This window comes from Ochotona princeps, chromosome 32 (genome assembly GCF_030435755.1).
Source record: "Ochotona princeps isolate mOchPri1 chromosome 32, mOchPri1.hap1, whole genome shotgun sequence".
Lineage (NCBI taxonomy): Eukaryota > Metazoa > Chordata > Mammalia > Lagomorpha > Ochotonidae > Ochotona > Ochotona princeps.
Genome location: NC_080863.1, coordinates 7,827,022 through 7,853,402, shown reverse-complemented (window position 1 = coordinate 7,853,402; position 26,381 = coordinate 7,827,022). Strand labels below are relative to the sequence as shown.

The 26,381-nt window shown below is 41.8% G+C and overlaps 1 protein-coding gene across 1 annotated transcript; it reads left to right on the top strand.

Moving 5' to 3' along the window:
• Window positions 1-25,431, top strand: ANXA10 (annexin A10). The gene is made up of 12 exons (XM_004591447.3): window positions 1-18; window positions 9,479-9,560; window positions 12,010-12,104; window positions 13,438-13,551; window positions 14,259-14,349; window positions 15,255-15,334; window positions 18,142-18,195; window positions 18,289-18,382; window positions 19,027-19,122; window positions 21,286-21,344; window positions 23,796-23,918; window positions 25,363-25,431. The coding sequence occupies exons 1-12, from the start codon at window positions 1-3 to the stop codon at window positions 25,429-25,431; spliced, it is 975 nt and encodes a 324-aa protein (XP_004591504.2).
• The last annotated feature ends 950 nt before the right edge of the window (window positions 25,432-26,381 follow it).

The window sequence follows — 26,381 nt, the reverse complement described above, 5'->3', positions numbered from 1 at the left end:
ATGTTCTGTGGGGACTATGTAAGTATCATGGTTATTGCTATAAAGATGCCCAGTCTTTTTCAAACTTTGATCCTTACACGCGAAATTCCACTTGCGTTCCTGAATCTTTTCAACAGAAAATATTGATGTTGTCATTAAATCTGTAATGACTAGGTAGGTGTTCGATGTAGCGATTAGGTGGTGTTAATATTATTAAGTCTCAAATCAAATTGAGGCAATTCAATCGCTTACACTTTCCTAAGCAGCCTAAAAATTTGGATTCAGATAAGATTCTTGCCTCCACATTAATAAGATTTTTTTTTCAACTAGAAAACAGGATTTTTGATGGCTTCACCAGAAGGAAATAGTTCATGTTTGAGAAGAAAGATATGTTTATGCTAATTTGACTTTAAATAACAAGTGTAAAAATGGACAAGGACAAAAATGTCACAAAGACAGGGATAATTCATGTGACTAGAGGATTTCAATAAAAAATTAACAAATTAAAGTAGTTTTCCTCATTGTTCTTACTTTAAATAAATTATTTAAATTATTTAATTTAACACTATTACATTTACTTCTTAAGATTAATTATCTGTGTTAATTTGGGGCTTAAGCAATGGTTAACTCAATTTAGTCATTTCATATTTTTCCCTTGTCTGAATCATTTCAATTCAACTATTCTAATCAACAATTTTTCATGAACAACATTGATCTACATAAATGTATATTACCTGAAAATGTATCCATTTCAAATGATTTTGGAAACTAAATATAAACTGTCTTATTTTTTCAGCTATATTAAAGAAAATAATTTCCAGGATATTTTATTGTTTTTTAAAAATCACATCATTATTTAATTAAGTGCTTTGGCCAAAAAAAGTATATGTGTGTGCAGATATACAAGTTATATAGCTTAGTCATTCACAAAGTGTTAGTTCTTAGAAAATTTAATCATTTTGTTTCAAATTAAATATTAAAATGAAGACTTCAAATGTAGCCACATTCCATACTATTGCTTTAGTGAATACCAATTTCATCCTGAAATTTCCTGGTCTCATTTTTCAAAGAAATTGCAATATTATTGCAATATTTCTCTTAGACTGGAGAAAATGTTGTAAAATAGTATTGTTTTAGAAAAAACTTGTCCAAGCCAAGATCCAACCCGGAGTATCCATGCAGCCCTGGAACTCGGACTCTGTACTACCAAATAATGCTGTCTCATTAGAATACATCAGCTGTAACTTCTAAAGAAATTTTGGCTAATTTTGTCCTGTTTTCTATCAACAGATAACCTCTTATTAGAACAGTAGCATTTTACTTACTATATATGTAGTTATGCAACTATATCCTTTTGATCTCTACACTAACTTAAGTCTTACTTAATTTTCTGTTCCTTTGGTACCTTTCCCTGCTTCTTCTTCTTATTTTTTTTATCATGTTAAATTTCCTTAATGTTCATGTAAAAGAATTTAAGACAAAGGCCCCACCCAGCCATTCATGTATTTTCTGAAAGGCAGGAATGATGAAGGTTGGGAGTGGGGACAGAGAGAGAAACGAAGGGATGGAGAAATGAAGAAACAATTGCCATCTTCTGGTTCGGTCCCCAAAATGTTTGCAACAACCAGGGCCGAAGCAGGCCACATCCAAGCCTTTTATGTGGGCGGCCGAGGCCCACGTCCTTGAACATTGTTCTTCCCAGGTTCTGAATTAGCAGGAAGCTGAATGGCAAATGGAACGGCCAGACTTTGTGTCTGGCACTCCAACACGGGGTGCTGAGGTGTCACAATGCCTGCCCCTTACTCACTAGCCAACAGAAGAAGGTTCACCACAGCAGTGTTAAAAGCAACCTAACCCTTTTATCACACTCCATGCGTTTGCCTCGACGGCTCAAGAGCACCAAGTGAGGCAACAGCAAGTTAGACAGCATCTATTGTAGATAATAAGACAGGCAGCATTTTAGCCCAATCAGGACGGCACACGTGTTGACTTCCAACGATGGCTTTCATCTAGTGATGGCAAAGCGCTGTATACATCAGACACAGGCCAGGTAACTGGCATAGCGGCTGAGATCCCCGGATCCCACACTGGCATACCTGAGTCCAGTACAAGGCTCTGGCTCCTTCATCCGGCTTCCTGCCAATGCAGATGCTGGGAGGCCGCAATATTGGCTCAAAGGACTGGGTTCCTGCCACACACGTGGGAGACCTGGATTGAGCTGCTGGTTCACAGCTTCAGCCCCGGCCCAGGGACCTGGCAGGGGTCTGCAGAGTAAACACGGTCATCACAACCCACTTTCGCGCTCTCTCTCCTTCGCTCTGCTTTTTTGCTTTTTTTTTTTTTTAAGATTTTATTATTAGTGGAAAGCCAGATATACAGAGAGGAGGAGAGACAGAGAGGAAGATCTTCCTTCCGATGGTTCACTCCCCAACTGAGCAGCAACGGGCTGGTGCTGCGCCGATCTGAAGCCGGGAACCTGGAACCTCTTCCGGGTCTCCCACATGGGTGCAGGGTCCCAATGCATTGGGCCGTCCTCAACCTCCTTCCCAGGCCACGAGCAGGGAGCTGGACGGGAAGTGGAGCTGCCAGGAATTAGAACCGGCGCCCATATGGGATCCCGGGACGTTCAAGGTGAGGACTTTAGCCGCTAGGCCATGCCGCCGGGCCCCGCTCTACTTCTTTAAGTAAAATCCATGATTTCTAGGAAGAAGGAATGAATTCAGGACTTGTAGGAATTATCCAAAAAATTAAAAAATATATTTATTTTGGTGCAAAAATAATTTGAAATCCATGCATAGCTTTTTTTTCTTTAGTTCCCATTCTCCATGAAGTTTTTCAAGACCACCTGTGTTAGCCAGGAGTGACTATAGGCTAAGAAAATGGCCTGTGGTCAGAGACTATTGATAAACAGGATTATTTTTAAAGCAGATTTTTTCCTCTATAGAAAGGTATTTCTGAGAGGAAAAATTCCATCCAAGAAATCTAGCTTTGATTGTTTATCGGCAATCTGACTTACTGAACAAATATTACTAAAAGGTTATTCCTACTTCTGATTGCATTCATATCACAAAACCACATTTTCTGAACTTTACACACTGATTCAACTTGCGTTATGAATCATACCGTGCCTGGCTTCAACCTTGACTGAGGCTTTGCGGCAGTTTGGGACTAGAAAATTAAAGGTGCTAACTCTACCTTTAAGAAGTGACAAATGGGCACGCTGTTGAATCTTTCCAAACGTCCCTCTGTAATGACCACAGGTTGCTTCTGACCAGCAGCTGGGCGGCACGACCGTGGCGCAGAGGTGACCGGCGCACTCAGCACGCAGCAGCCATGCGAATCAGCACAACTCACTTGATCTTTCCTCGCTCAGTTTTCCTGTCTATAAAGATGTGCTAATAGCTCCTGACCTTTGAGTGTCTTGAGAAGTAATGGTCAGATAAAGCTCAAAAAACATCCCGAAAAAGTGAGCTGTTATTCAGCTAAGTGAAGTTCCAATGCCTAAACTTGAACTCCGACTCAGAAGCCTTGGCCTGCAACAATCTAGGACGCTGCTCTAAGAGAGGGCATTCCATCTCTGCTGATTACGAATGACTGTATATATGTGCACATATTGTGTGTGTGTGTGTGTGCGTGTGAGTGGTTGCATAATTATCCAAATTTTACGAACAATGTTGAGTAAATATCAAAAAGTTCATGACTGGAAATGTATTTTCTTCTAAACTCAGCATCTCTTATTAGTAAGTACATCCTGAAATAGAACTTCTATAAACTCACGAATCCACTCTAACTGTATTTCTCCCATAAATACTCTTTTAAAATTACTTTTAAAGATTTATTTACTTTTTTATTGGAAAGTCAGATATACAGGGAGGAGGAGAGACAGACAGAAATATCTTCTGTCCACTGATTCACTCCCCAAATGACCGCAACGGCCAGAGCTGAGCTGATCCGAAGCCAGGAGCCCGGAACTTCTTCCAGGTCTCCTACGTGGGTGCAGGGACCCAAGGTTTTGGGCCGTCCTCGACTGCCTTCCCAGGCCACAAGCAGGGAGCTGGCTGGGAAGCGGGGTCACAGGAACACAGGCAGGCACCCACATGGGATCCCGGGCATGCAAAGTGAGGACTTTAGCTGCTAGGCTACCATGCCAGGCCTTAAATGTTTTAATATGGTAGGCAGTGACTTTCACATGGCAGAACCCCATGTCTAATTCTCACCCCTCATTTTTCCTTTTTCTTTTTTTTAAGATTTATTTATTTTTATTTGTCAGGCAGGTTTTACAGAGATCTTCCATGTGCTAGTTCACTCTGCAGATGGCCACATCAGCCGAAGTTGAGCTGACATGCAGCCAGCAGCCAAGACCTTCTCGCACTCCTCATCTTGGTATCTAGACACAAAGGCACCACTTGTGCTAGGAGTATTCCAGAGCCACATTTTTGAAACTCTGCTCCTCCCTACTCATCGACACTCTTAGGCTCATAGCATCCAGTGTGACAGCTTTAATGACAACCTTTTATGAATTTGTATCTGAACCTGGTACTTGGAAATGAACCCCAGACTCCTTTAGCTAAGTACCTTCACAATTCATGCAAACTTTGTTCTCTCGTTAATATGGGAGGCAGGGAGGAGGGTAGGCCTGGGGACTGGAGGGAGTGAAGGCTTACATATACCTGACTCTTCTTCTCGTATCTTTCGTAATTTTCACCTCACGGGTCCAGCCTTGCTCCCACTTCTAAGAACTGGGAATCTCTCTGTGAGTAAGACTGCCAAAAAGACTCCCTCCTGTGACACACACTCCACTAATACAGAAGAACCATATCGTGTTGACACTGAATAAATGGAATAGAAAGTAAAATCTCCAAAGAGAACATTTTAACAAGAGTCTTTGATCCAGACTCACAATTTCTCTGAGTGAGTAATAGCAAGAACAATAAAAAAATTAATACAACTTAGTAGAATCATTTACCTTTTCCCAAGTGCTGTCAGAACACAGACCAGGGATCTTGTGGGAGATATTTCTCTAGACACATTAGTTTCTCTGTAATGTTAGAATTTTCTAGATGATTATAAAACTACCTGGAATTTTGTTTTTTGAAGTTACATCTTTACCTTTGCAAGGAATACATCATGTTCTTTTAAACAAATACTCACTTAAACCTAAATCTATCTTCAAAAGCAAACACCATGGAAGTTTTAAGATCCTCAGTGACCGCAGAAACAACAGCTAATAATATTTTTGTATTATTGATCCTAATTAGCCAACCCGTTAACAAACAGTACAGGAAGAAAGTCATTAGATTATCATAATTCACCAGGTTCAAAAGCTCATTTCATAAAATCAATAGAAGTCATCAGAATTATGTTTGAATAATATGAATCATAATTCTTTTTAATAAGTCATGCATTTCTGGAATTAGGTGGAGTTGAAACATGCACAAAGAAACCATTTAGAGGGCATTACTTACTGATTTGTCATTCCGTTGTTGAAACTCCCAGGTCACAACCAGTCTCTCTACTACTGAGTTCTTCCATCAGTGCAAATTTTCTGTAATCTGAAGTAGCTCAGCCTGATCCATGCAAAAGCAAGGAATTGTGGGGTTTTCTTAAGTATTTTAGGATTTATCCTGCCGAGTTTTCACCTGCAAGGTTAAAACTTTGCTCATAGCTTACACTATTTCTTACCACAGAACAAGTGAAAACATGCTTCTTAGAGCCCATTTTCTTGGTCAACAACACATATACAATACACAGTTTTGAATCTATTCCTTCTCAATTACGTTTTTATTAAAGTCATCAGACATTTGGCTCATTAAGCTAGATGGACCCAGAAAAAAAAATTAATAGACCATGACATATATCATGTGTAAACATAGAAGTAATTGTAGAAAATATAATACGTTTTATGTGCTTCTAGTACGGGTAAAGAGGATCAACTTTATTCACAACTACTTGGGATCAACTTTTCTTCTTTATTTTGTGGCAACTTTATAATAAAGCTGCCGAAAGCTTCAGTATATTTTATCATCCTAGACCTTAGCTGAAAAGTTGTGGTATCTTTAAATAAACCAGAATTGAAAGCATTGTAGTAATATTTCTCAACTTACTAAAACAAAACAAAACAAAACAAACAGAAAAAGCACATTAAGATAACTAACTGTTACTAATGGCTTTAAAAAACATTTTAATCGGGCCTGGTGGTGTGGCCTAGCAGCTAAAGTCCTTGCCTTGAATGCACCGGGATCCCATATGGGCACCAGTTCTAATCCTGGTGGCCCCACTTCCCATCCAACTCCCTGCTTGTGGCCTGGGAAAGCAGTTGAGGATGGCCCAAAGCCTTGGGAGACCTGGAAGAAGTTCCTGGCTCCTGGCTTCGGATCAGCACAGCACTAGCCATTGCGTTCACTTGGGGAGTGAATCATCAGATGGAAGATTTCCTCTGTCTCTCCTTCTCTCTGTATATCTGACTTTGTAATAAAAATAAATTAAAAAAAAACCCTTTCAATCATAGCGCAACTTCCAGTTGCATCGTTGCTTTGTAGTTGACATTACAGTTGTCACCGTCTTGAATTACCGTTCAATTCTTCAGAGGTTCTGAATACATGCATATGTCTGTCTAGACATTCATCTAGCCACCGGACTAAAAATATCACTCCTGGGCCCGGCGGCGTGGCCTAGCGGCTAAAGTCCTCGCCTTGAATTCCCCGGGATCCCATATGGCTGTCAGTTCTAATCCTGGCAGCTCCACTTCCTATCAAACTTTCTGCTCGTGGCCTGGGAAGGAGGTTGAGGACGGCCCAATGCATTGGGACCCTGCACCCGCGTGGGAGACCTGGAAGAGGTTCCTGGTTCCCGGCTTCGGATCAGCGCGCACCGGCCCGTTGCGGCTCACTTGGGGAGTGAATCATCGGATGGAAGATCTTCCTCTCTGTCTCTCCTCCTCTCTGTATATCTGACTTTGTAATAAAATAAATAAATCTTTTTAAAAAAAATATCACTCCTATGCAGGGCAGGTAAGAGCACAGACACGCAGGTGGTGACCGGTACAGGCATCAGTACCGGGGCAGGCACACCTTCTGTGTACCTTTTGACACCTGCTTTCTGACTGCTGCTGTTTAATCAAGCGTGTAGCTTGGACAGAGAAAAGTAAATACTCACAGGGGGTGTAACAGTCCCTTCTTAGCACAAAAGGGGTTCGATTCATGAACCTTGGTGATATCTTAGTTACTGCTTCTGAAATGGATGTGTTTTGAGTAGTCACGGTTAGCAGGCAGGGGGACACCTTCAGGATCTCACACTTCTGTATTTTTTTTTTTAAGATTTATTTATTTTTATTGGAAAGTCAGATATACAGAGAGGACAGAGAGAGAGGAAGATCTTCTGTGTGATGGTTCACTCCCCAAATGACTGCAACGGCTGGAGCTGAGCCAATCTGAAACCAGAACCAGGAGCCTCCTCTGGGTCTCCCACGTGGGTGCAGGGTTCCAAGGCTTTGGGCCGTCTTCGACTGCTTTCCCAGGCCACAAGCAGGGAGCCGGATGGAAGTGGGGCTGCTGGGATTAGATCAGAGACTATATGGGATCCCGGTGCGTTAAAGGTGAAAACATCAGCTATTAGGCTATTGCGCTGGGCCCCTTGTCTCTTTCTTAAAAAGCATTTTAAGCATGGTCACCAGTATGGAAAAGGTTTATTCAGGAGGTGAGCGATTAAGACTCACATGAGCCATGGTTCAGGCATAAATGGGCCAGGAAAGGAAATGTAATTTTATAAATATGTTCTCCCATTCAGTAACTTTCCATTCCTACAGCAGGATTCTTCACTGAGCAAACGTTTTCCGTTTTTACAAATCTGAATTTACCATATTGCTCCATATATCATGTTTTGTAAAATTCTTTGTCTAGCCCACATCACACTCATCAGATTGTCTCCCATATTTTCTTCTAGAAGTTTTTGAACTTGCATTCCTGCTTGGTCAGTGATACATTCTAAGTTAAACTGTGTACAAGGTGTGAGAAATAGTCCAGCTAGGGGCCCGGTGTGGTAGCCTAGCAGCTAAAGTCCTCGCCTTGCACGTGCCCGGATCTCATATGGATGCCGGTTTTAATCTTGACAGCCCTCCTGCTCATCCAGCTCCCTGCTTGTGGCCTGGGAAAGCAGTTGAGGAGTGCCCAAAGCCTTGGGACCCTGTACCCGTGTGGGAGACCCAGAGGAGGCTCTGGGCTCCTGGCTTCAAATTGGCTCAGCTCTGGCATTGCAGCCACTTGGGGAGTGAGTCAGTGGACGGAAGGTCTTCCTCTCTGTCTCTCCTCCTTTCTGTATATCTGCCTTTCTAATAAAAATAAATACATCATTTTTTTTAAAGGAAAGATGATCATGCTGCTAAACTGGGGAATATCAGATCTTCTCAAGGGTTCCTGTTTTCATTTGCTGGAGGAAAGCATTTCCTCTCTCAGCGCTCCTGGGCACACCGAGAACAGGGGTAGCTGTCCCTTGTCATAAATTCTGATTGACAGCTCTCCCGTTCTGAGTGTCACCACATGGCACCAGCCCTGACTGCCTCTGTCTAAAATAATGGACCACGTGCATTCAAAGCCTGGCTTCATTTCTCTGCCATTTTACTATTAGCAAGAGGAAGATCTTTCAAAGGTCTCTCCGACTTGTTTTCATGTCTTCCCATGCCCTACTAAGCCAGCCCTATGTGTATAAATCCAATAATACACTCAGAATTTCCATGTCCTCCAGAGTGATGCTGTGTGCAAAGGAGCTGCCCTACATCTCATTCATGTGGATGACATTAGTCACCTACCCCAGTACAGTTCCCTCTTCAGTTTCAACAAAGCACTGTCCAACTCCCAAATTAAAAAAAGAAAATACTTCCTGCAGTTCAGAAAATACGTATTTTTATTTTGTTTCCCATATTTTTCTTCTGCTGGCTCAGGTGTGGCGGTTTTCCATCCGAACAGCAGATGCCAGCATGGTCAAGGCCAATAGACAACGCATTCCCAACCAAATTCACTGCCTACAATTAACATACAACCACAATATTCATTTATTAGACTTGTGTATATACTTTATATGAATTAAAACAAGTAAGGGATGGGCATTTGGCACAACAGTTGAACTGCCTTTTGGGACACCCATACCTCGTTTTGGAAGGTCTGGCTTGAGTCCTGGCTCCTCCATTTAGAATCCAGCTTCATCCTAATGTGCCACGGGACGCAGCAGGTATTTGGTCAAGTGTCTATGTTCCTACCACCACCGATTCAGTTCCAGGTTTCCAGCTTCCGGTCCAAGTCCTGGCTACCGCAACCATTTGGGGAGAAAAAAAAAACTGCACATGGAAGAACTCCCTCTGCCTGACTCCTTGCCTCTCAAAAACGAGGGGGAATATTTTCTTTTAAATGTTTAACCAGAAATATAAATTTTCACTTCCATTTATCTGAAAAAATGCTGAAACTTTGGACGCATGTCATTCCACTCTTGTTATTGACTCTCCCACCAGGTGCAAGGGACCATCTTCCCGACTCCTAATTTTAACCCCGTAATGGACGCCCAAATGCTGGGAGGAGCACTCCAAGGATTTGGTAAGTCTAACAATTTTACTAAAATATTTTTTTATGGTTTTACCTTGTGTTTAGACTCTGCTGTGCCTGTAAAATAGCTGGTGTGCTAGGTTTAAAAAAAAAGATTTTTTTTTTTTTTAGTGAGGCAAAGAAGTAGAAATAGAAGAAAATACTAGAAGCAGTCAGCAGTGACTATTAGTCCTGATCTGAGTGCGTGCGTCTGAAACGCACAAGGCCTCATTGCTAACCACCAACTGAAAACCCCAACCCAAAAATCCTCATCTCAGATGGAATGCCCTTCTTGGTCCTTGCCTTGTTTTGAATTCTGACACGTCTGTTTTTCACTTCAGCCAAATCAGATCTCTTCCTGTTTGCCAAACGACGCAGCTTGCTCACATTGTCAACTGGCCCAATATTCCCCCTAACCTTAAGTGCTATCTTCTCCTACTTATTATCCAAATTCTCTTCCTGCAACACTCAATTGAGCTGAGCCTTCCACTTTCCAATAACCTGGAGAACTTCCAAGCTCCATCAGATATACCGACCCTGGGACAGAGGGGGTGTGGGAGAGGAGGGTGGGTTCCTGCCATCCACATGGGGCAACTGGACAGAATTCCTGACTCCTGGCTTCTGTTAGCCATAGCTTCAGCTACTGTCAGCATTTAGGGAATGAAATATCAAATGAAAGATAACCTCTTGTTCTCTCTCTCTCTCTGGCTTTCCCTCTCTCTCTTTTCTGCCTTTCAAGTAATACATTTTTTAGAAAGTTCATGGAAAATGTGAATTTTTGGGGAAAAAAAGCTATTAAATTTAAAATTTTGTACCAAAACAAGTTTATCTTTTAATTCTACTTTCCATGAATTTTTGAAGTCTCCTCATCTGTTTCCAAATTTTAACAAAGGAGCACAAAAGTAAAAATTGTTCTTTTTCGAAACAATATTATTTAGACCTCATTACTTTGCGTCTAAACTTTCATACCACTCTGACATCAGCTGTAGGCTTTTTAAACATATCCTTTATCAAATTAAGGAAATTTCTTCCTGTCATCAGTTTACTGTAAGTTTTTAATCTTGACAGACATTAGGTATAGTCAGATGCTTTTTCTGCATTTGGGGATTAACCATATGATTTTTCCTCTTCAACATTTTGGTGTCGTGGGTTACATGAACTCATGTACTACCTGGCATTAATCCCATTTGGTAAAGAAACATAATTCTTTGTGTGCATTTTTATACTTGATTTCCTAATATTGTTAGAATTTTCACATTGAATTTACACTAGAGATACTAGTCATCGTTTTCTTACAGTGCCTTTCGCTGGTTCTAGTGTCAGAGTGTCGGCATCTGGTCTCACAGAATCAAGTAAGGAAGTGCTTGCTCTGCTTGGGTTTTCTGAAGAGATTCCAGGGAAGTCGTATCTCTTCCTTTAAAGCTGGGTAAACTTGCTAGTGGATGTATCTGCACATGGTCCTACTCAGATGACCCGCTTTTTCTCGCTTGAGTTGGTAACGACCTCTCTTTCATTTCTGATGATGATAGCTGGGTCTTCCATCTTCGGTAATCTGCTAAGGACTTACAGAGCTAACGGATCATTTCCAAGACCCAGATTTCAGTGTCACTGATCTCCTTTTTTTTTGATTTTTGATTTGCTCTGATCTTCAATTATTTTCATCTGTTTTCTTTAGGCTTGCCTTCCTTGTGCAGTTTCCTATGGTGGGAGCTTGGGTTCCCGATCTCTCTCAGGTGTCCGTTCAGCGTTATCAATGTTCCCTGGGCATTGTATTCAGTATTTCTCAAGAACCTCAATAAGAGGAAAGCAGGGAGGGAAGTTCTTAGATGTAGCCACAAATCACATTCAATCTGTTAAAAACTAATGTAAAATTAAAAAAAAAACTGATAAATTGTGTTTTCATTAACCATTATTTGTTTTCTGGAATATCCTGACTTCTGTAGCAGATTAGGGATTCGCTCGACTATGGATCCTTTTATTTTGGCTAACATCTGTCGCGATTCTTTCAAATTCCAGAGCTCTGTGGGTCTCTACACATTTGGCATAAGTGTGATGAGTTCACAGCATCCCCCCCACGTGGTCGGCCTCCCCTGGAGGTTTCCTTGTCTGTTGCAAACACTGCAGCACACATCTGCATCAAGGCCAGGAAAGCCTGGCTTGGCTGGAGTAGGAAGGGCAGGTGGAAGGCACATTGTATTTTCTTTACTTTCTGTATTTTTAGGAGTTCTTTTTCAGGGGCAGGAGACTATCTGCTACAGCAATAACTCTAAAATGAGAGCCAGGCAGAACCTGGGCTTCAATGGGAGTTGAAGCCATTTTTAGTTTGGGTAAAAATTGTTCTTGACCTTACAGCACTGTCAGGGCAAATGATGCTGGCACATCGGTTTTGATCTCAAGATAACGGGTCCTTCCTAAACTACTGAGAGCGCCTTGACTAATCCCCAAATACTGCTTTTCCCAGGCTGTGACAAAGACCTGCTGATCGACATCCTGACTCAACGCTGCAACGCCCAGAGGCTCATGATTGCCGAGGCCTACCAGAGCATGTACGGCCGGGTGAGGCCTCCGCTCCTCCTCCTGTGTGTGTGTGTTGGGGGATAAAGGCACTCTGATAGGGAAATGCACCCTGTTTCCTGTTGCTGTCACAGAGCATAGAGACTCAGTCCTCACTTTACAGATGTCAGAAACGGTTCAGTTTTTTTTTTTTAAGGTTTATTTACTGTTATTGCAAAGTCAGATATATAGAGAGGAGGAGAGACAGAGAGGAAGATCTTCCGTCCGATGATTCACTCTCCAAGTGACCACAATGGCCGGTGCTGTGCTGATCCGAAGCCAGGAGTTCTTCCGGGTCTCCCATGTGGGTGCAGGGTCCCAAGGCTTTGGGCTGTCCTCGACTGCCTTCCCAGGCCACAAGCAGGGAGCTGGATGGGAATCGGGGCTGCTGGGATTAGAACTGGCGCCTATAGGGGATCCTGGTGTGTTCAAGGCAAGGACTTTAGCTGCTAGGCCATGGCACTGGGCCCACGGTTCAGAATTTTTAAGATAGGTAATTTTTAAATACCTGCGAAGACACTTCAAAAATTGCACGAGAAAATATATAAGTGTATATGGATAAAGAAAATGTTGAAAGCCATTCTTCCTAACTCACATTTCCATAAACTGTCTGCAATGTCCTGGTGTGTGTTTGTGTGTGTTTGTGTGTGTGTGTATGTGTGTGTGTGTGTGTGTGTGTGTGAAGTCTGTGTGTGGTGTGTCTTCAGCTCACAGTGACTGCAACTCTGTCTCAAACTCATCCCTGCATGCCCAACGGAGTTCAGAGAACCTTGCACTGCTGGTTGGTCCAATTAGACTCACACTGTGCTGGAAATGCCCCTGCGTGGAGCTTTCTGAAAGGACTAGCACTGGTTTCAATCCTTTTGGATTGAAGGACTGAATTTGAAACATTGTTGATTGTCTTGCTTCAAACTTCAATCCAGCTCCCTGCTAATGAGCCTGGGAAAGCAGCAGAGGACAGCCCAACTACTTGGGGCTCCGACACCTACCAGGGAGACAGGTGGAGTTCCTGGCTCCTGGTTTCAGCCTAGCCCAGTCTTAGTCATGTTGACCATTTGAGGAGTGAACCTGCAAATGGAAGATTTCTTTCTCTGTCTCTGTCACTCTGCCTTTCAAATAAACAAATCTTTTTTTTTTTTTTTTAAATCAGTCATTTTTAAATACTCACTCACTGCTTGCAATCCATAAATATTCTGGTGTGTATAATCTAAGTTGGACTGATTCTTACATAGAATGACCTGGAAGAGGTAGCCCTACCTGAAGATTTCTATAGTGATCCCATGTGTTTTTCTGCATCGGTGACTGACATTAGAAATCCTTATTTTTGCCTACACAGGACCTGATTGGGCTGCTGAAAGAGCAGCTCTCAGACCACTTCAAGGATGTCATGGTTGGCCTCATGTACCCTCCACCATCCTACGATGCTCATGAACTCTGGCATGCCATGAAGGTAGTGACTTGATGCCAAAAATACATGGGGCAGGTGCAAACTGGTGTTTCTGCAGAGAGAAAAGCCGTCCCATGATACTCTGACATAACTGACACAACAGGGCAGGCAAGGAGGAGGAAATACGTCGGCATTGATGTAACAATGGAAATGCTGAGGTCAGAGGAAGGGACTACAGAGTCCATGGTTAGGGTCAGCCTGCTTTCTTCTTATAGAACCCCAGACTCACCAAGTCATGCTGAGCTACTAAAAGGCAGGTTGGAGACGAGTCCCAGAGCTATTCGGGTTTGCCTCTCCTAAGTAGGTGCTTGTATACTGAAGAAAATGAATTAAGAATCATGTGAACCTTTTCACATTATCTGTAGAAATCTGTTCACTAAGCCAGAATTAGGGACAAAATTTAGATGTGACCTTTGTCTAGTTTCATGATCTTAAGTCGGTCCTCTATAAAAACAATTATTCAAGCATATCAAAAGTTTACTTTGCAACAATCAGAATAATTCATACCAAAAAGGTCATTTCCATAAATAAATCGACTACACACTTGTTAACACGTTTTGTTCTGAGGGACAAGGACAAGCGTGACTTTCACGTTTTCCACACGCTGACGTTACATACCCACAGAACTGTGAAAATATCCCAGAGGATTGTATGCTACACAGGCGAGCTGCTTTCCCTAAGAGTCTTTCTCCCCTTCTTTTTCTTCCTAGGGAGTAGGTACTGATGAGAATTGCCTCATTGACATATTAGCTTCGAGAACAAATGGAGAGATTTTCCAGATGCGCGAGGCCTACTCTTTGCGTAAGGAAAATACGACCTTCATAGCTTTGAAATAATGCACGCAGCATTTTAGCCTATGGATTGGAATGAGTTCTCTAAGATAACTCTTACATTTGAAGTGTGAGTCATTCAAGACTACTTAAGTCATACGAAAAAAGAAAGCCATTCCTTGCAGAATCCAGTTAAGCTATTCCAGGAAAATAATTACAAGTTGCTCTGAGATGAATGTTTTCACTAATTCAGAGGGCATCCCACTTCCTCTAAGAGAGGCCTTACCGGGCAAAATGCAGCAGTCCCACAGTTGCTCAAGTTGTACAAAATTCCACCCCTTACAAGAGGATTTGAATTCTACAAGCATATTTTTATGCTTTACACAAATTTCATAGTCTATCTCAAAATCACGTTTTTTTGGGGGGGTACATTTCAAAAGTAGAAGCAGTAACGTTCTAAGTTTAAAAAGACTTAATGCCTTAAGTTCCAATGCATTACACAGAAGTTACATTGAACATCCAGAAAATGCCCCATTGCATTTGAATGGCAAGACTTCCTAAGGGCGATGATGTAACACTCTTTACCCAAAATATTAAAATGAGTCAGAGGAATTGGGAGAGCTAACAGGACAGGTGGCAATCATGGAAATGGAATGCCTAATTCTGCTTTGGAGAATGTGAAATGACTTAAAGCTGTATGCTACTTTTGGAATACAGATCAACTTTTAAGACAAGGGGCCCATTTCTATGTAATCACTAGGTGACTGATTCCAGTGGCAGGCTGTTTACTGACACAGAAGTAGCGACAGGCTGATGTCTTTCTTGTACTTCCCACTCACAACCTGGGCAGCAGCAGTAACTAGCTCAGAGCTCATTGATAAAAATGGTGCCGGGGGTGAGTGAGTGTACTTGTAACGTGGCTGTTTTCTTGCCTAGAATACAACAACAACCTCCAAGAGGACATTTATGCAGAGACCTCGGGACACTTCCGAGACACCCTCATGAACCTGATCCAGGTACGGCATTGCACGACCAACACCATCCTGCCCTGTGACAGAACAGGACGCTGTGCAATATGCAATGGCACAGCCTCTCCTGAGCATCAGCTGTGTTCAGAGCACTCAGAAACGGGCTTGGTAGAACACAAGCACAAATAAAGCACAAGCTTTTCTCTTAAAGATCTATAATAAAAAGGAATATAGAGAGAGATAGGTCTAATGATGCATTCTAAGACAACAGAAAAGCCTAGGAATAGCGTGGTGAAGACACATCATTCTGATTAGAAACCAATCTCATTTTGAAAACTGTTAAATGACTAGACTTGTTAGCCTTTCTGAGCCACGCACACAAAGCAGCTGAGAAGCCTATTTCTTGTCTTGTAATAACAAAACATTACAATATGGATATTCCTATAAGTGCATTAGAAATGAAAAAAGCAGAGAATCAGAAAGTAAAAGGTTGTAGATCACAGAGGGGCCTCGCCCTCCTCTCCTCTCTTCTCCACTTCATTTCTCTGTTCTACATTCTGTTTCGCACTCTCCCTCTCTCTTTCCTTCTCTCTCTCTTTCTTTCTGCATCTGTTTACTTGTGTATAGGTACATGTGCACAGAACAACAAGGTATGTATCTTTTCTCTCTTGACTCTTACAATTTATTTGTATGTCCCTGGGATTAGCACTTAACTTTCTTGAGGCTCAGGTTTTTGCCCTATAAGTAAAGGACTGTGAATTGATATTCTGTCGATTCCCTCCCAATACAAACATTCTATTATTCTTGAGTTGTCATATACGATCACCCCTTTGACTTCCCATGTGCCAATTTCCAGGATCAAAGGAAAAACTATTCGCAACTTTCATCTTCTCAACATCATTAAAATTCAGACACTACCCTTTTTATGAATCAACGGAGGTTGGGGAAATTAGAGCCTAGTTGCCTTAAGATGTTCCTGAAGTGGAAAGTGTAGAAAATCACTGTCATATTTTTCCAAGAGAGAAAATCTGTTCCTTAAAATACAGAGTATCTTTCTGACAGGGCTGTTTCTGGTAAGAAACAACCAAGCTGGAACAGGCTCTTCTTGGACACTTAATGCCAGTCAGAAAACTGGCTCATAGTACTTCCCATATGCCTTCATAACAGCGTATTTATGGAAGGTCTAATTACCTGTCAAACAATGAAAAATTAGTCACTTGGAAATTAATTAATCAACTTGTAAAAAAGTTATGTTCCTGGAGAACACAGATTTCCACCAAGAGGAAAATGGAAACCGTCCTGTTGCACTTTGGTCCCCAGGGCTGTATGGCACCAGGCTGAAGCTTGCGCGGTGAGGGTCAGGGACGTTACTGCTGTGAGCGTTCAGTAACTGCAGCTTATCTGCCCCGAATATGCTCAGCCAAATGTCACTTCCCTTCATTTCTTCCCTTCACATTTTTAGCTTATCCCTTATTCAAATCCTTTACTCTTTTATTCCACATCTCTGGCACCTAAACAATATACCATGTGGCTACAATGGGGTCTTCCTCTTGTCTGACTTTATAAAAAAAAAAAAGTAAAATCACAAACTCAATCCTTCACATTTTTAAAAAAATCCATCATTCTATCTTAAGTGGTTTTGGCAATTAACTGCCAAATAAACAGATGGGCACCAATTGAAGATAAACGTTGCAAAATTGTATCTAGAGACACTGGAGGTTACAGAGGAAACCTCATTGATCCAGAAAACTCTCCCCACATCTGTGCCTTGATCTTTGAAGTCAGCTGTCTATAAGTGTCCTTCCAATGATGATTTCCTGAATTCCTGCACTGTGCCAAGTGTAATTTTAGATTATTGAGAAACAAAGATTTCAGCCCCCATGTTGTTTAGAGTCCAGCAAGAGGGAATGGACAATTAACCACAAATCTAAAAAAAAGCAGCCATGTGATACAGAATTTTAGCAGATATGAAAACAGCAGTCAGGTGTTGTAAGCAGGTTGATTAGAAGAGGTCTTATGGAGAAAATGAAACTTGAGGAAATCTGAATGAAACAGTAAGTCGATAATGAACAGGTGTAGTAGGTAGTTGCAGAAAAAGGGTATAATTCTAGAAAAACTCTAAGGATTTGAGCAATAGCTAAGAGGCCTTTTGGTGCCATACAAGAAAGCCAACGAAATGGACTATAGTCAGGGTAAGTCAATGAAGTCAGAGAAGTGATAGTGAGATTAGATCTAATCCTGCAGCCAAGCTTAGGATTTCAACCCTTAGTCTGAAGGAAATGGGGGAGAGGTACATTCTTACTGTATTTGAAGTGAGGAATGAGGTGATCTTAAGATCGCAATAGTGGCTATACTGGGAAAATACTGGAAGGAGGCAATGGTAGAAACAGCAGCATGTAGAGGGTCTGTATCTTCAACAGAACGATGTTGTATTGGTACAACTATACACAGGTGAGGCTAGAGAGAAGAAATCCAGAGCCATGGCAATGGCTAAGATTGCCAAGAGAAAGGGGCGTGAATGCAGGGAACACGATGGACTACGTACAGGGACCTTCCAAAACTGACAGCTTGGAAAGTAAGAGGAATCAACTCACGGGACTGAGGAATAACCAGTGAAATAGAAGGAAAGACAGAGGACATGAATCTGTAAGCTGAGCCGTGAGCGGAGAGCATGAGCTGCGCCAGCTCCTGTTACGGAGGATCACTTAGGAAGAAAAAACTTAGTCCAGAGAAGGAAAGAATTTGCTCAGGACTGACCTGTTTGGTGGGCTCAGGAGTTTTTTTGTTTTTTTGTTTGTTTGTTTACCCCAATCTTCATTAAGATATTTACCAGGAACATCTGCTCTTATTTATAGGGAACCAGAGAGGAGGGTTACGCGGACCCTGCTATGGCTGCCCAAGACGCAATGGTAACTAGAGCCCGCTCTGTCCCTGATCGAGCACAGCCCGTGTGACGGTGGCTGAGCGGGTCTGGTGCATCTGTGGGTTGTGCGCTGTTTCAGGTGCTGTGGGAGGCGTGCCAGCAGAAGACCGGGGCACATAAAACCATGCTGCAAATGATCCTGTGCAACAAGAGCTACCAGCAGCTGTGGCTGGGTAAGGATTAGCAGGGGCTCCTTCCAGCTGCCAGACTGATAACGTGACAAAAACAAACAATCAAACAAACACCAAGCTTTAATGTGGCTGGCGCTGAGACACAGGGGTTTAGCCATCATTTGTGACTCCTAAATTCTACATCGAGCGTCAGTTGGAGTCCAGGGTCCTCATTAGCAGGCACTCTGCTTTCAGATGGGACATAGGCATCTTAACCACCAGGCTAAGCACCTGCTCCTGTTCTTGGATTATATGATCACAATTGTAATCATCTCTCCAAGATTTTAAACACTTATCATAATATTTAAGCTCTAATAGAAAGTTTGCTGTGAATCTAAGTGTGGCTGAGATGTCCTAAACAAATGGCCTATAAATAAAAGCTGGCCATGTGCCTCCTGTCAATTTAAGTCAGCAGTGAGTCCACGGATCCCGCTGGAAGTAGCAGCTGTTCCCCAGGAGAACAGAAATCCAAGATTTATGCTGACTTTCCCAACAGCACTTGTATCTCTTCAAGCACAATCAATAGCAGTAGTATTATCCATTACTTTACATAAAATATTCACCTTCACTATTATAGCAATGTAATCACAACTTGTTATGAAATATTTTGTTTTAAGTCTCCCTTGAATTCTATCCATTTGTTGAAGTTTTCCAGGAATTTCAAAATGTCTCTGGGCAAGATATAGTGGATGCTATCAATGATTGCTACGATGGATACTTTCAGCAGCTGCTGGTTGCAATTGGTGAGTGATCATTTATATGAGACTTAGCAGACCCGTAGGGCCCACCATAAATCTTTGACTGGCCTAGACTGAACTGAAAGTGTGTGGAAGAGTTCTTGCTTGAATATTTTCCCTTTAATACAATTATTTAGAAGGAACACAAATGCTACCAAGAGAAAGAATTGCGGGGGCAGAATGCACTGCGCAGCCAAGCTGATGATTTTAATAAAGTAACGGTCAAGTCTCTGACTAACCTGGCACTCTCAGATGCTCTCTCGGGAATCAGGGCTCACAAGGTTAATCCGTGTGACATTTACGGATTCCTGATGCCTTGTTTATCAGCAGGACAACGCTAGCCATGTGGCTTTCTTCCAGAGGAAAAGGGGTTTTTGTTTCTTGTTTGGGTTGTTGGGGGAGGAAGGGTGGAAGAGTTGGTCACAGTTTATTTAGCAAAGGAGTTTTAAGATAAGTTTTCATGAAGATGGTTGGATAGATTTTACAGAACTCCTGAAGGAGTATATGACTGTATTTTTATATTGTTCTAACAAAAAGGTGAGTATATTCCGGCAAATTCTCAGCAAAATCGAATAACCACGTATCACAACAAAACCTCTCCTTTTTCAAACAAAGCCAAAAGAGGTCACACTCCAACGTATATCAACTGACAAGTGACAAAGTTACGACCCCAGAACCCATGTCGTCCAAATCTTGACAGCCCTCTCCCTCCAATATGGACCACAAGGCAGAGAGAGAAAACAGGTGGTGTCAAAATATGAGAAAATAGCTGATTCATTATCTCTGAGCATCACTGTTTTGACCTCTGCTGAAGACACTGCAGAAGGAAGGGAGAAGCATCAAGAGAAATAATCAGTTCTCGTCCTTCAAGCTTATTCGAGCAGAGACTCCAGCGTGATTACTGAGTTCATGGATAAAAAGAAGAGGAGATAACAACCTCACAATCAAAGGGGATATTTGAACTACAGAGGAAATGCTGTTATGACGGTCTTAGGCCTGCTAGAAGTTATCATCTCATACGTTACTCACTCGTCAATTCGTTAGTTGACTCTATTGGGTGTATGCCATCACCAACTAAATTCTTTAAAAATGATTTATTTATTTTTATTGGAAAGTCAGGTACATAGAGAGGAGGAGAGACAGACAGGAAGATCCGCCAATTCATTCCCCCAGTGGCCGCAATGACCAGAGCCGAGCTGATCCGAAGCCAGGAGCCTGGAACCGCCTCCGGTCCCCTGTGGGTGCAGGGTCCCGAGGCTTTGGGCCGTCCTCAACTGCTTTCTCAGGCCACAAGCAGGGAGCTGGATGGGAAGCGGGGCCACTGGAATTAGAACCGGTGCCCATAGGGGATCCCAGGCATGCAAGGCAAGGACTTCAACCACCAGGCTACTGCGCTGGGTCTACCAACTGAATTTTATTCAGTATGGCAAAATTGACTAAGGCTCTAGGTTCTCCTAATGCTATGGCAGTTTTGATTGACTCCTAAAACTGGTGTAGGCTAGTTACAACACTTACATGTTCTTCTTAAGTGATTTCAGTCCACTCACAAATCTATGAGGAAGCAGAAGCAGGATTGAGGAAGATGCAGGAGTTGCATGGACGCTATGTCACAGGGAACCCTGCATTAACAGATCAGTAGTAATGCCAACACACTCGGTCCGTTTGAAGCTCTACCTACTTAGTCTGCAAAGAGCACTAGGAACCAATGGGATTCCAAGAAAAAAGACGAAGGTGAAATGAGGTTCTGAATGAAGCATGCAGCAGTGGATCAAACATTGCTGACTCGTATGTCTCCCACGGGTCGTGGTGCATTAAACAGTCAGAGAAAAACAGTCTCCAAAGACGAACATTTGGCAATAGCAGAGATCGTGGCGTGAACATGAGTGCTCTAAAGAGCCATGAGCGGACTCAAGGCAAAGGGAAGAAAGGGGAAAAGGCATGATAAGACTTGGACACAAAACCCTTGGGAGAGTTATTTTCCCAGACAGGAAGGCATGAGCATTCCTGCAGTAGCTCCCGGCCCTGAATCTGTGTGGCGCTCGGGGAATGAGCTCGTGTGGGTATCATCGACTATCACAAGTGTGACCACTGCTCTGAGTGCTACGATTCACTGTGAGGATTGTAATGAGAGGAAAAAAACGTTTCTTTCAACTCTCTGCTTTGTCCTAGTACTCTGCGTTCGAGACAAACCAGGCTATTTTGCTTATAGACTGCACAGCGCCATCCATGTAAGTAAAACCCGCGTATTTTTCAAATTTTCTTCAGAAATTTAATATCTTCTCAAATAGCTATTTTTACCTCTATTATTTAAATGTCGATTTCCATTCTTGAACTTGTATGTACATAGGTACAGCACAAAGAATATATACAGCGAAAAAGCAAAGGCAAGTTGTGCAACGGAAGACCTATAACACAAACCTAGTGATGTGCTCTCTGGATCAGACTGAGGTAGCTAAGAGGTGTGGTTCTAGAAGGTTCTCATCTCCCATGACCTTTAGTGTTTCATAGCATCCCCAGAAACTGGCAAATACAAATGCTTTTTATTTGCAAAGACCTCCATAATTATGCTTTTGAATGTACAAAACATGCGGCACTAAAAGGAAAATGTCAAAACATTACATATTCTCAGCAAGGAATCGCTGCTTTCCTGGAGTTTAAACACGCAAAATAATGTCAGCAGATATTTTTAAACATGAAGAGTTGCTTTCTAAAAGTTCTTAAAGAAATAGCTTGATAACGATAAAGCCTAAGTCATTTTTGTAATGAAGTGGCATCTTTCATACTTTATTATGAAAATAATTGCATTTTTAGAACATTGTGTTTAAGGAAATGAACAGGTGCATCAGATAGTAGGAAGAGACTTCAGAAGGTTCATTTATATGGATTTAAATGATGCATTTCTATTGGTGCCAAAAATTTTGAAATCCACACATTCATGAAGTCTTTAAGAAGTTAATGTAAAATGCATACTATGAAAAAAACTATGCATAATTTTTATTGCTTTTTTGCACCAAAATGAACTTATATTTTAATTTCATTTTTTCACAAACTTTTTAAAGTACCCACTACACACTTTATCCAAAATGTGCATGAAAAATATTTAGATAAAGAAAAGATCTCTTACACATAGTCATATGTATGAGGCATGGGAGAGAAAGAACCTTGAAAACTCAAAAATTATTAAAAAGTCAATAACACAGCAATTTGAATAAACAGTTCTATCCCCAAAGTGATTTTTACAGGTCAACTCCATAAATGCAGCCAGCGTGCTGGAAAAACACACTAATATTCAGGGCTATTTTATTATTATCTTGTAAGTAAAATATTTACTCATTCACAAGAACCTATGTAAGAAAGGAAACCTGGTATAGTCTCCTAGCCTCCGCCCGTCTGCGACTCTTCCTCCAAGGAAAAAAGCCTGCTGTGACTGAAGCTGTATTTGATATTAACTAGCGCCCTGAGCCATGCTATGGCGTAGTTCAACAATTCCTTGCTCTAAAAGATGGATCATTCAATGGCAGAAGAAAGCTTCACCTGACCACAGGACATGCTCTGTATCTCCTTGATATCGCTTAAATTCAAGGCCACTCATTCTGAGAATGGAAAAGTCATCTCCTTTATGTACATCTGCCACATGGGGAGGAGGGGTGCGTACTCACAGACAGCTGGGAGGACAAGTGAGAGAATAAACAGTCAAGTGATAGGATGTGTCACACAGGAGGACCTCGAATGGCAAACATTGGTCTAAAGGATCGTAGCTCCACTCAAACACCATAGCGTCTTCCTGCGTTTTCTCCAGGGCACCCTAAGTTAATGAGCTACAAACTGGATTTGGAAGCTTGGTTAGATCATCCATTTCTTCTTCATTTTTCTGCGATACATTTTTGTAGATATAGGGGTTCATCCTCACTGTTTAACCCTGCTGCCTTTTCACCCCAAATTCTCACAATGGTATCGTCCCTTAGTACCAGTTACAAGTGTAACTTTCTGATGGTTTTGTTTCAATCACTTCAAATTGTGACATCCATTATCCCCAATGATCAAAAAGTGCATTATGCTTACTGGCCACTAGAGAGCACCATTTCCTCATTTGGAAATGCTTCTACACATTTGTCAAGCATTTCTACAAGTAGCCCTCGGCCCTTGATCTTGTATTTTTCAGTATTTGAATTTCAATCACAAAGTATTTCAATTCCCAATTCTCACTTTTACAATGTCTCAACAATCACAAAATTACAGAATAAACATGTAATTGTTGTGTTAATGTCAAACTAATAAAGTCTAGATTTTCCAATTCCTTCACCCCGAAAGAATTTACTAGAAAGATCACATGATGAAATCTGCCATTTAAAGCATTAAGTGTGGCTGAGATGGTAGGGAGGGTGCCAAGGCTAGAAAAGGGACAAACAATGGCAGAATCAGGGTGAAAGGTTGGGAGTCAGACTCAATCAAGGCGGTGACCTGTGGCACGGTGGCATCAGGTGGGAGCAAAAGGGTGATTCACAGCAGGTGCACTTGAACTAGGTTGGAGAAGTTACAGAGACAGCTTCTGTATCAGGCTGAGCACTGTGTCAAGAGCCAATCACTCCCACACAAGGGCCAAGTCTACGTTGGGCAGACTGACGTGAAGGAAACCCCGACTTCCTCAAGTGACCCACCTCTCCTTCTGCGTCTTTCAGGACTTTGGTTTCCATAATAAAACTGTCATCAGAATCCTGATTGCTAGAAGTGAAATAGACTTGATGACCATCAGAAAACGATATAAAGAAAGATACGGGAAATCCCTGTTTCACGATATCAGGGTGAGTCTCCTGAGTGTGATTTTTTATGATCCTCATTTCATCATTTCTGAAACTGTGACGCATGCTTTACTTTGAATACTTTCTTGATACAGTCTAAAATGTTAACTATCCTGACAGGGATATTCGAGGTTACTACTGGGGCAACTACTATTGCCTTTAATAAAACAATTACTAATATTAAAAAAAAAATCCCTTTTGGCCCAGCTCAATAGCCTAGCTAAAGTCCTCATCTTGCACATACCAGGATCCCATATGGGCACTGGTTCATATCACGGCTGCTCCATTTCCCATCCAGCACCCTGCCTGTGGCCTGGGAAGGCAGTTGAGGATGGCCCATGATCTTGGGACCTTGCAACCACGTGGGAGATCCGGAAGAGGCTCCTGGCCCCTGGCTTTGGATCAGCTCAGCTCTGGCCATTGCAGCCACTAGGGAAGTGAACCAGAGGATAGGGGATTTCCTCTCTGTCTCTCGTCCTCTCTGTATATCTGACTTTGCAATAATTATAAAATAAAAAACTTTTTAAAAAGTGCATCACTCACAATGCTTGTCTACGTAAAGGAATACTGCACCAAATCATGGTTTCCCATGGTCTGGACCGTATTACATATAAACTACCTCACTCGATTGCTTTCAGTTTTTCATTAATATCCATAATAAGGGGTATTTTTTGAAGATTTATTTATTTTTATTGGAAAGGCGGATATACAGAGAGGAGAGAGAGAGAGGACAATCTTCTGACCAATGGTTCACTCCCCAAGTGAGGGCAACGGCCGGAGCTGAGCCAATCCAAAGCCAGGAGCCAGGAGCTCTTCTGGGTCTCCCATGTGGGTGCAGGGGCACAAGGCTTTGGGCAGTCCTCAACTGCTTTCCCAGGCCACAAGCAGGGAGCTGGATGGGAAGCAGGGCCACTGGGATTAGAACCAGAGACCATATGGGATCCTGGCACATGCAAGGTGAGGACTTTAATCGCTACGCTATTGCTCCGGCCCCAGTAAGGGGTATGTTAGCATAAATATTTATGATCTTCATAATTAGCTTCATTTAGATATATTTCATGAGATAGAATACAGTATCAATGAATATGAGCATTATTAAATCTTTGGAGACTTATCAACAATTTTCTCTAGGCTCCACCCTGACTTATAATAATGATGTTAAAACAATGGTGTCCTTTTAAAGTTGAGGATATATTTAATTCTACTGAAAATTATTGTTTTTCTAAGTAGGGGTCAATCAGTTCATACAACCCACACACTGTTGAATATCACTGTAGCATTATTTTTTAGTCACGTTCCCTGGGAACATTTCTTAAGAAAACACAAATCTTTAGGTGAAAAAGAAAAAAAAGTGAATAATTTGGGAAAGCTAATTTGGCAGTTCAGGGACAGTCTTTTATGGAGACTGATAATTTTATCTGAAATGCTTTGCATGGTTTCTTTTCAGCACTTTGCTTCGGGGCACTATGAGAAGGCGTTGCTGGCCATCTGTGCGGGGGACGTGGAGGACTGTTAACTCCACAGGAAGGACGAGGCGCACCAGCGACCCCGCACAGACACTTCAAAGTGGAGAGCTGATCAGTTTGCACGGTCGCTCACGCTACAACCAAATAATACAACTGTATTTTCCAAGCCCTCTTCCCAAAATCCATGAATGAAAAATCTAGGATCAAGGATTTGTATTTGTTATTTAATCATCAATGAATGAACAAGTATATGGCAGAATAATAAAAGCAATATTCCACGATATAAGAGGGTTTGTTGGTTTCAACTTAGGCTAGATTGCTATAAAGTTAGGTGGATGGGATGGTTAGTCTTAGCTGGATCAATTTGTGTCTTACTTTTTGGTTAAACATCATTTCACTGTATGTGTGTGTGTTTGCGTGTATGTGTGTCTCCGGGTGAGATTAACATTTGACTTGGGAGATTCTTTGGAACCTGCCAAACATGACTGGCCATCATCCAATCCCCTTAAGGCCTGAGCAAAACGGAAGGCAAAGGCAGGCAGAACTTGCCCTCTTTCTCTGCCTGATTGTCTGAAATATTAACCTACCCTTGAATTAGAACTTGAACCACTATTACTCAGGCTTTGGGGCTCAAATTAAAATTTATAGCATTGGCTTTCTTGGGCCTCTAGCTTGCAGATGGAAAACTGTGGAATTTCCTAGCCAGTGTGAGAGTTTGAACCAATTCTTTACATAAATGACAGATACATACATAGATGACTGATTGATAGACGCACACTCTGTTTCTCTGGAGAATTAAAATAAAGGGCATAATTCTAATACAGAAATACCAAGACAGGCATTGAGAAAACATCTTAAAATACACAAAAGGAGAGACAGAGAATGGCAAGCGGGCAAGATCGGTGCCCTGTCCATCTCATCCGTTCTTCAGTGTGTGCAACTAACAGTAAAACTTACAAGCAACAACCTTACAAGATTCAACTTTAATTTCTATAAACTC

What these genes read in the sequence shown, in the direction of transcription:
- ANXA10 (XM_004591447.3), top strand. An exon ending in TGGCTGCCCAAGACGCAATG is followed by an intron (nt 18,196 to 18,288) that starts GTAACTAGAGCC and finishes GCGCTGTTTCAG; the next exon opens with GTGCTGTGGGAGGCGTGCCA. An exon ending in GCAGCTGCTGGTTGCAATTG is followed by an intron (nt 19,123 to 21,285) that starts GTGAGTGATCAT and finishes GCTTTGTCCTAG; the next exon opens with TACTCTGCGTTCGAGACAAA.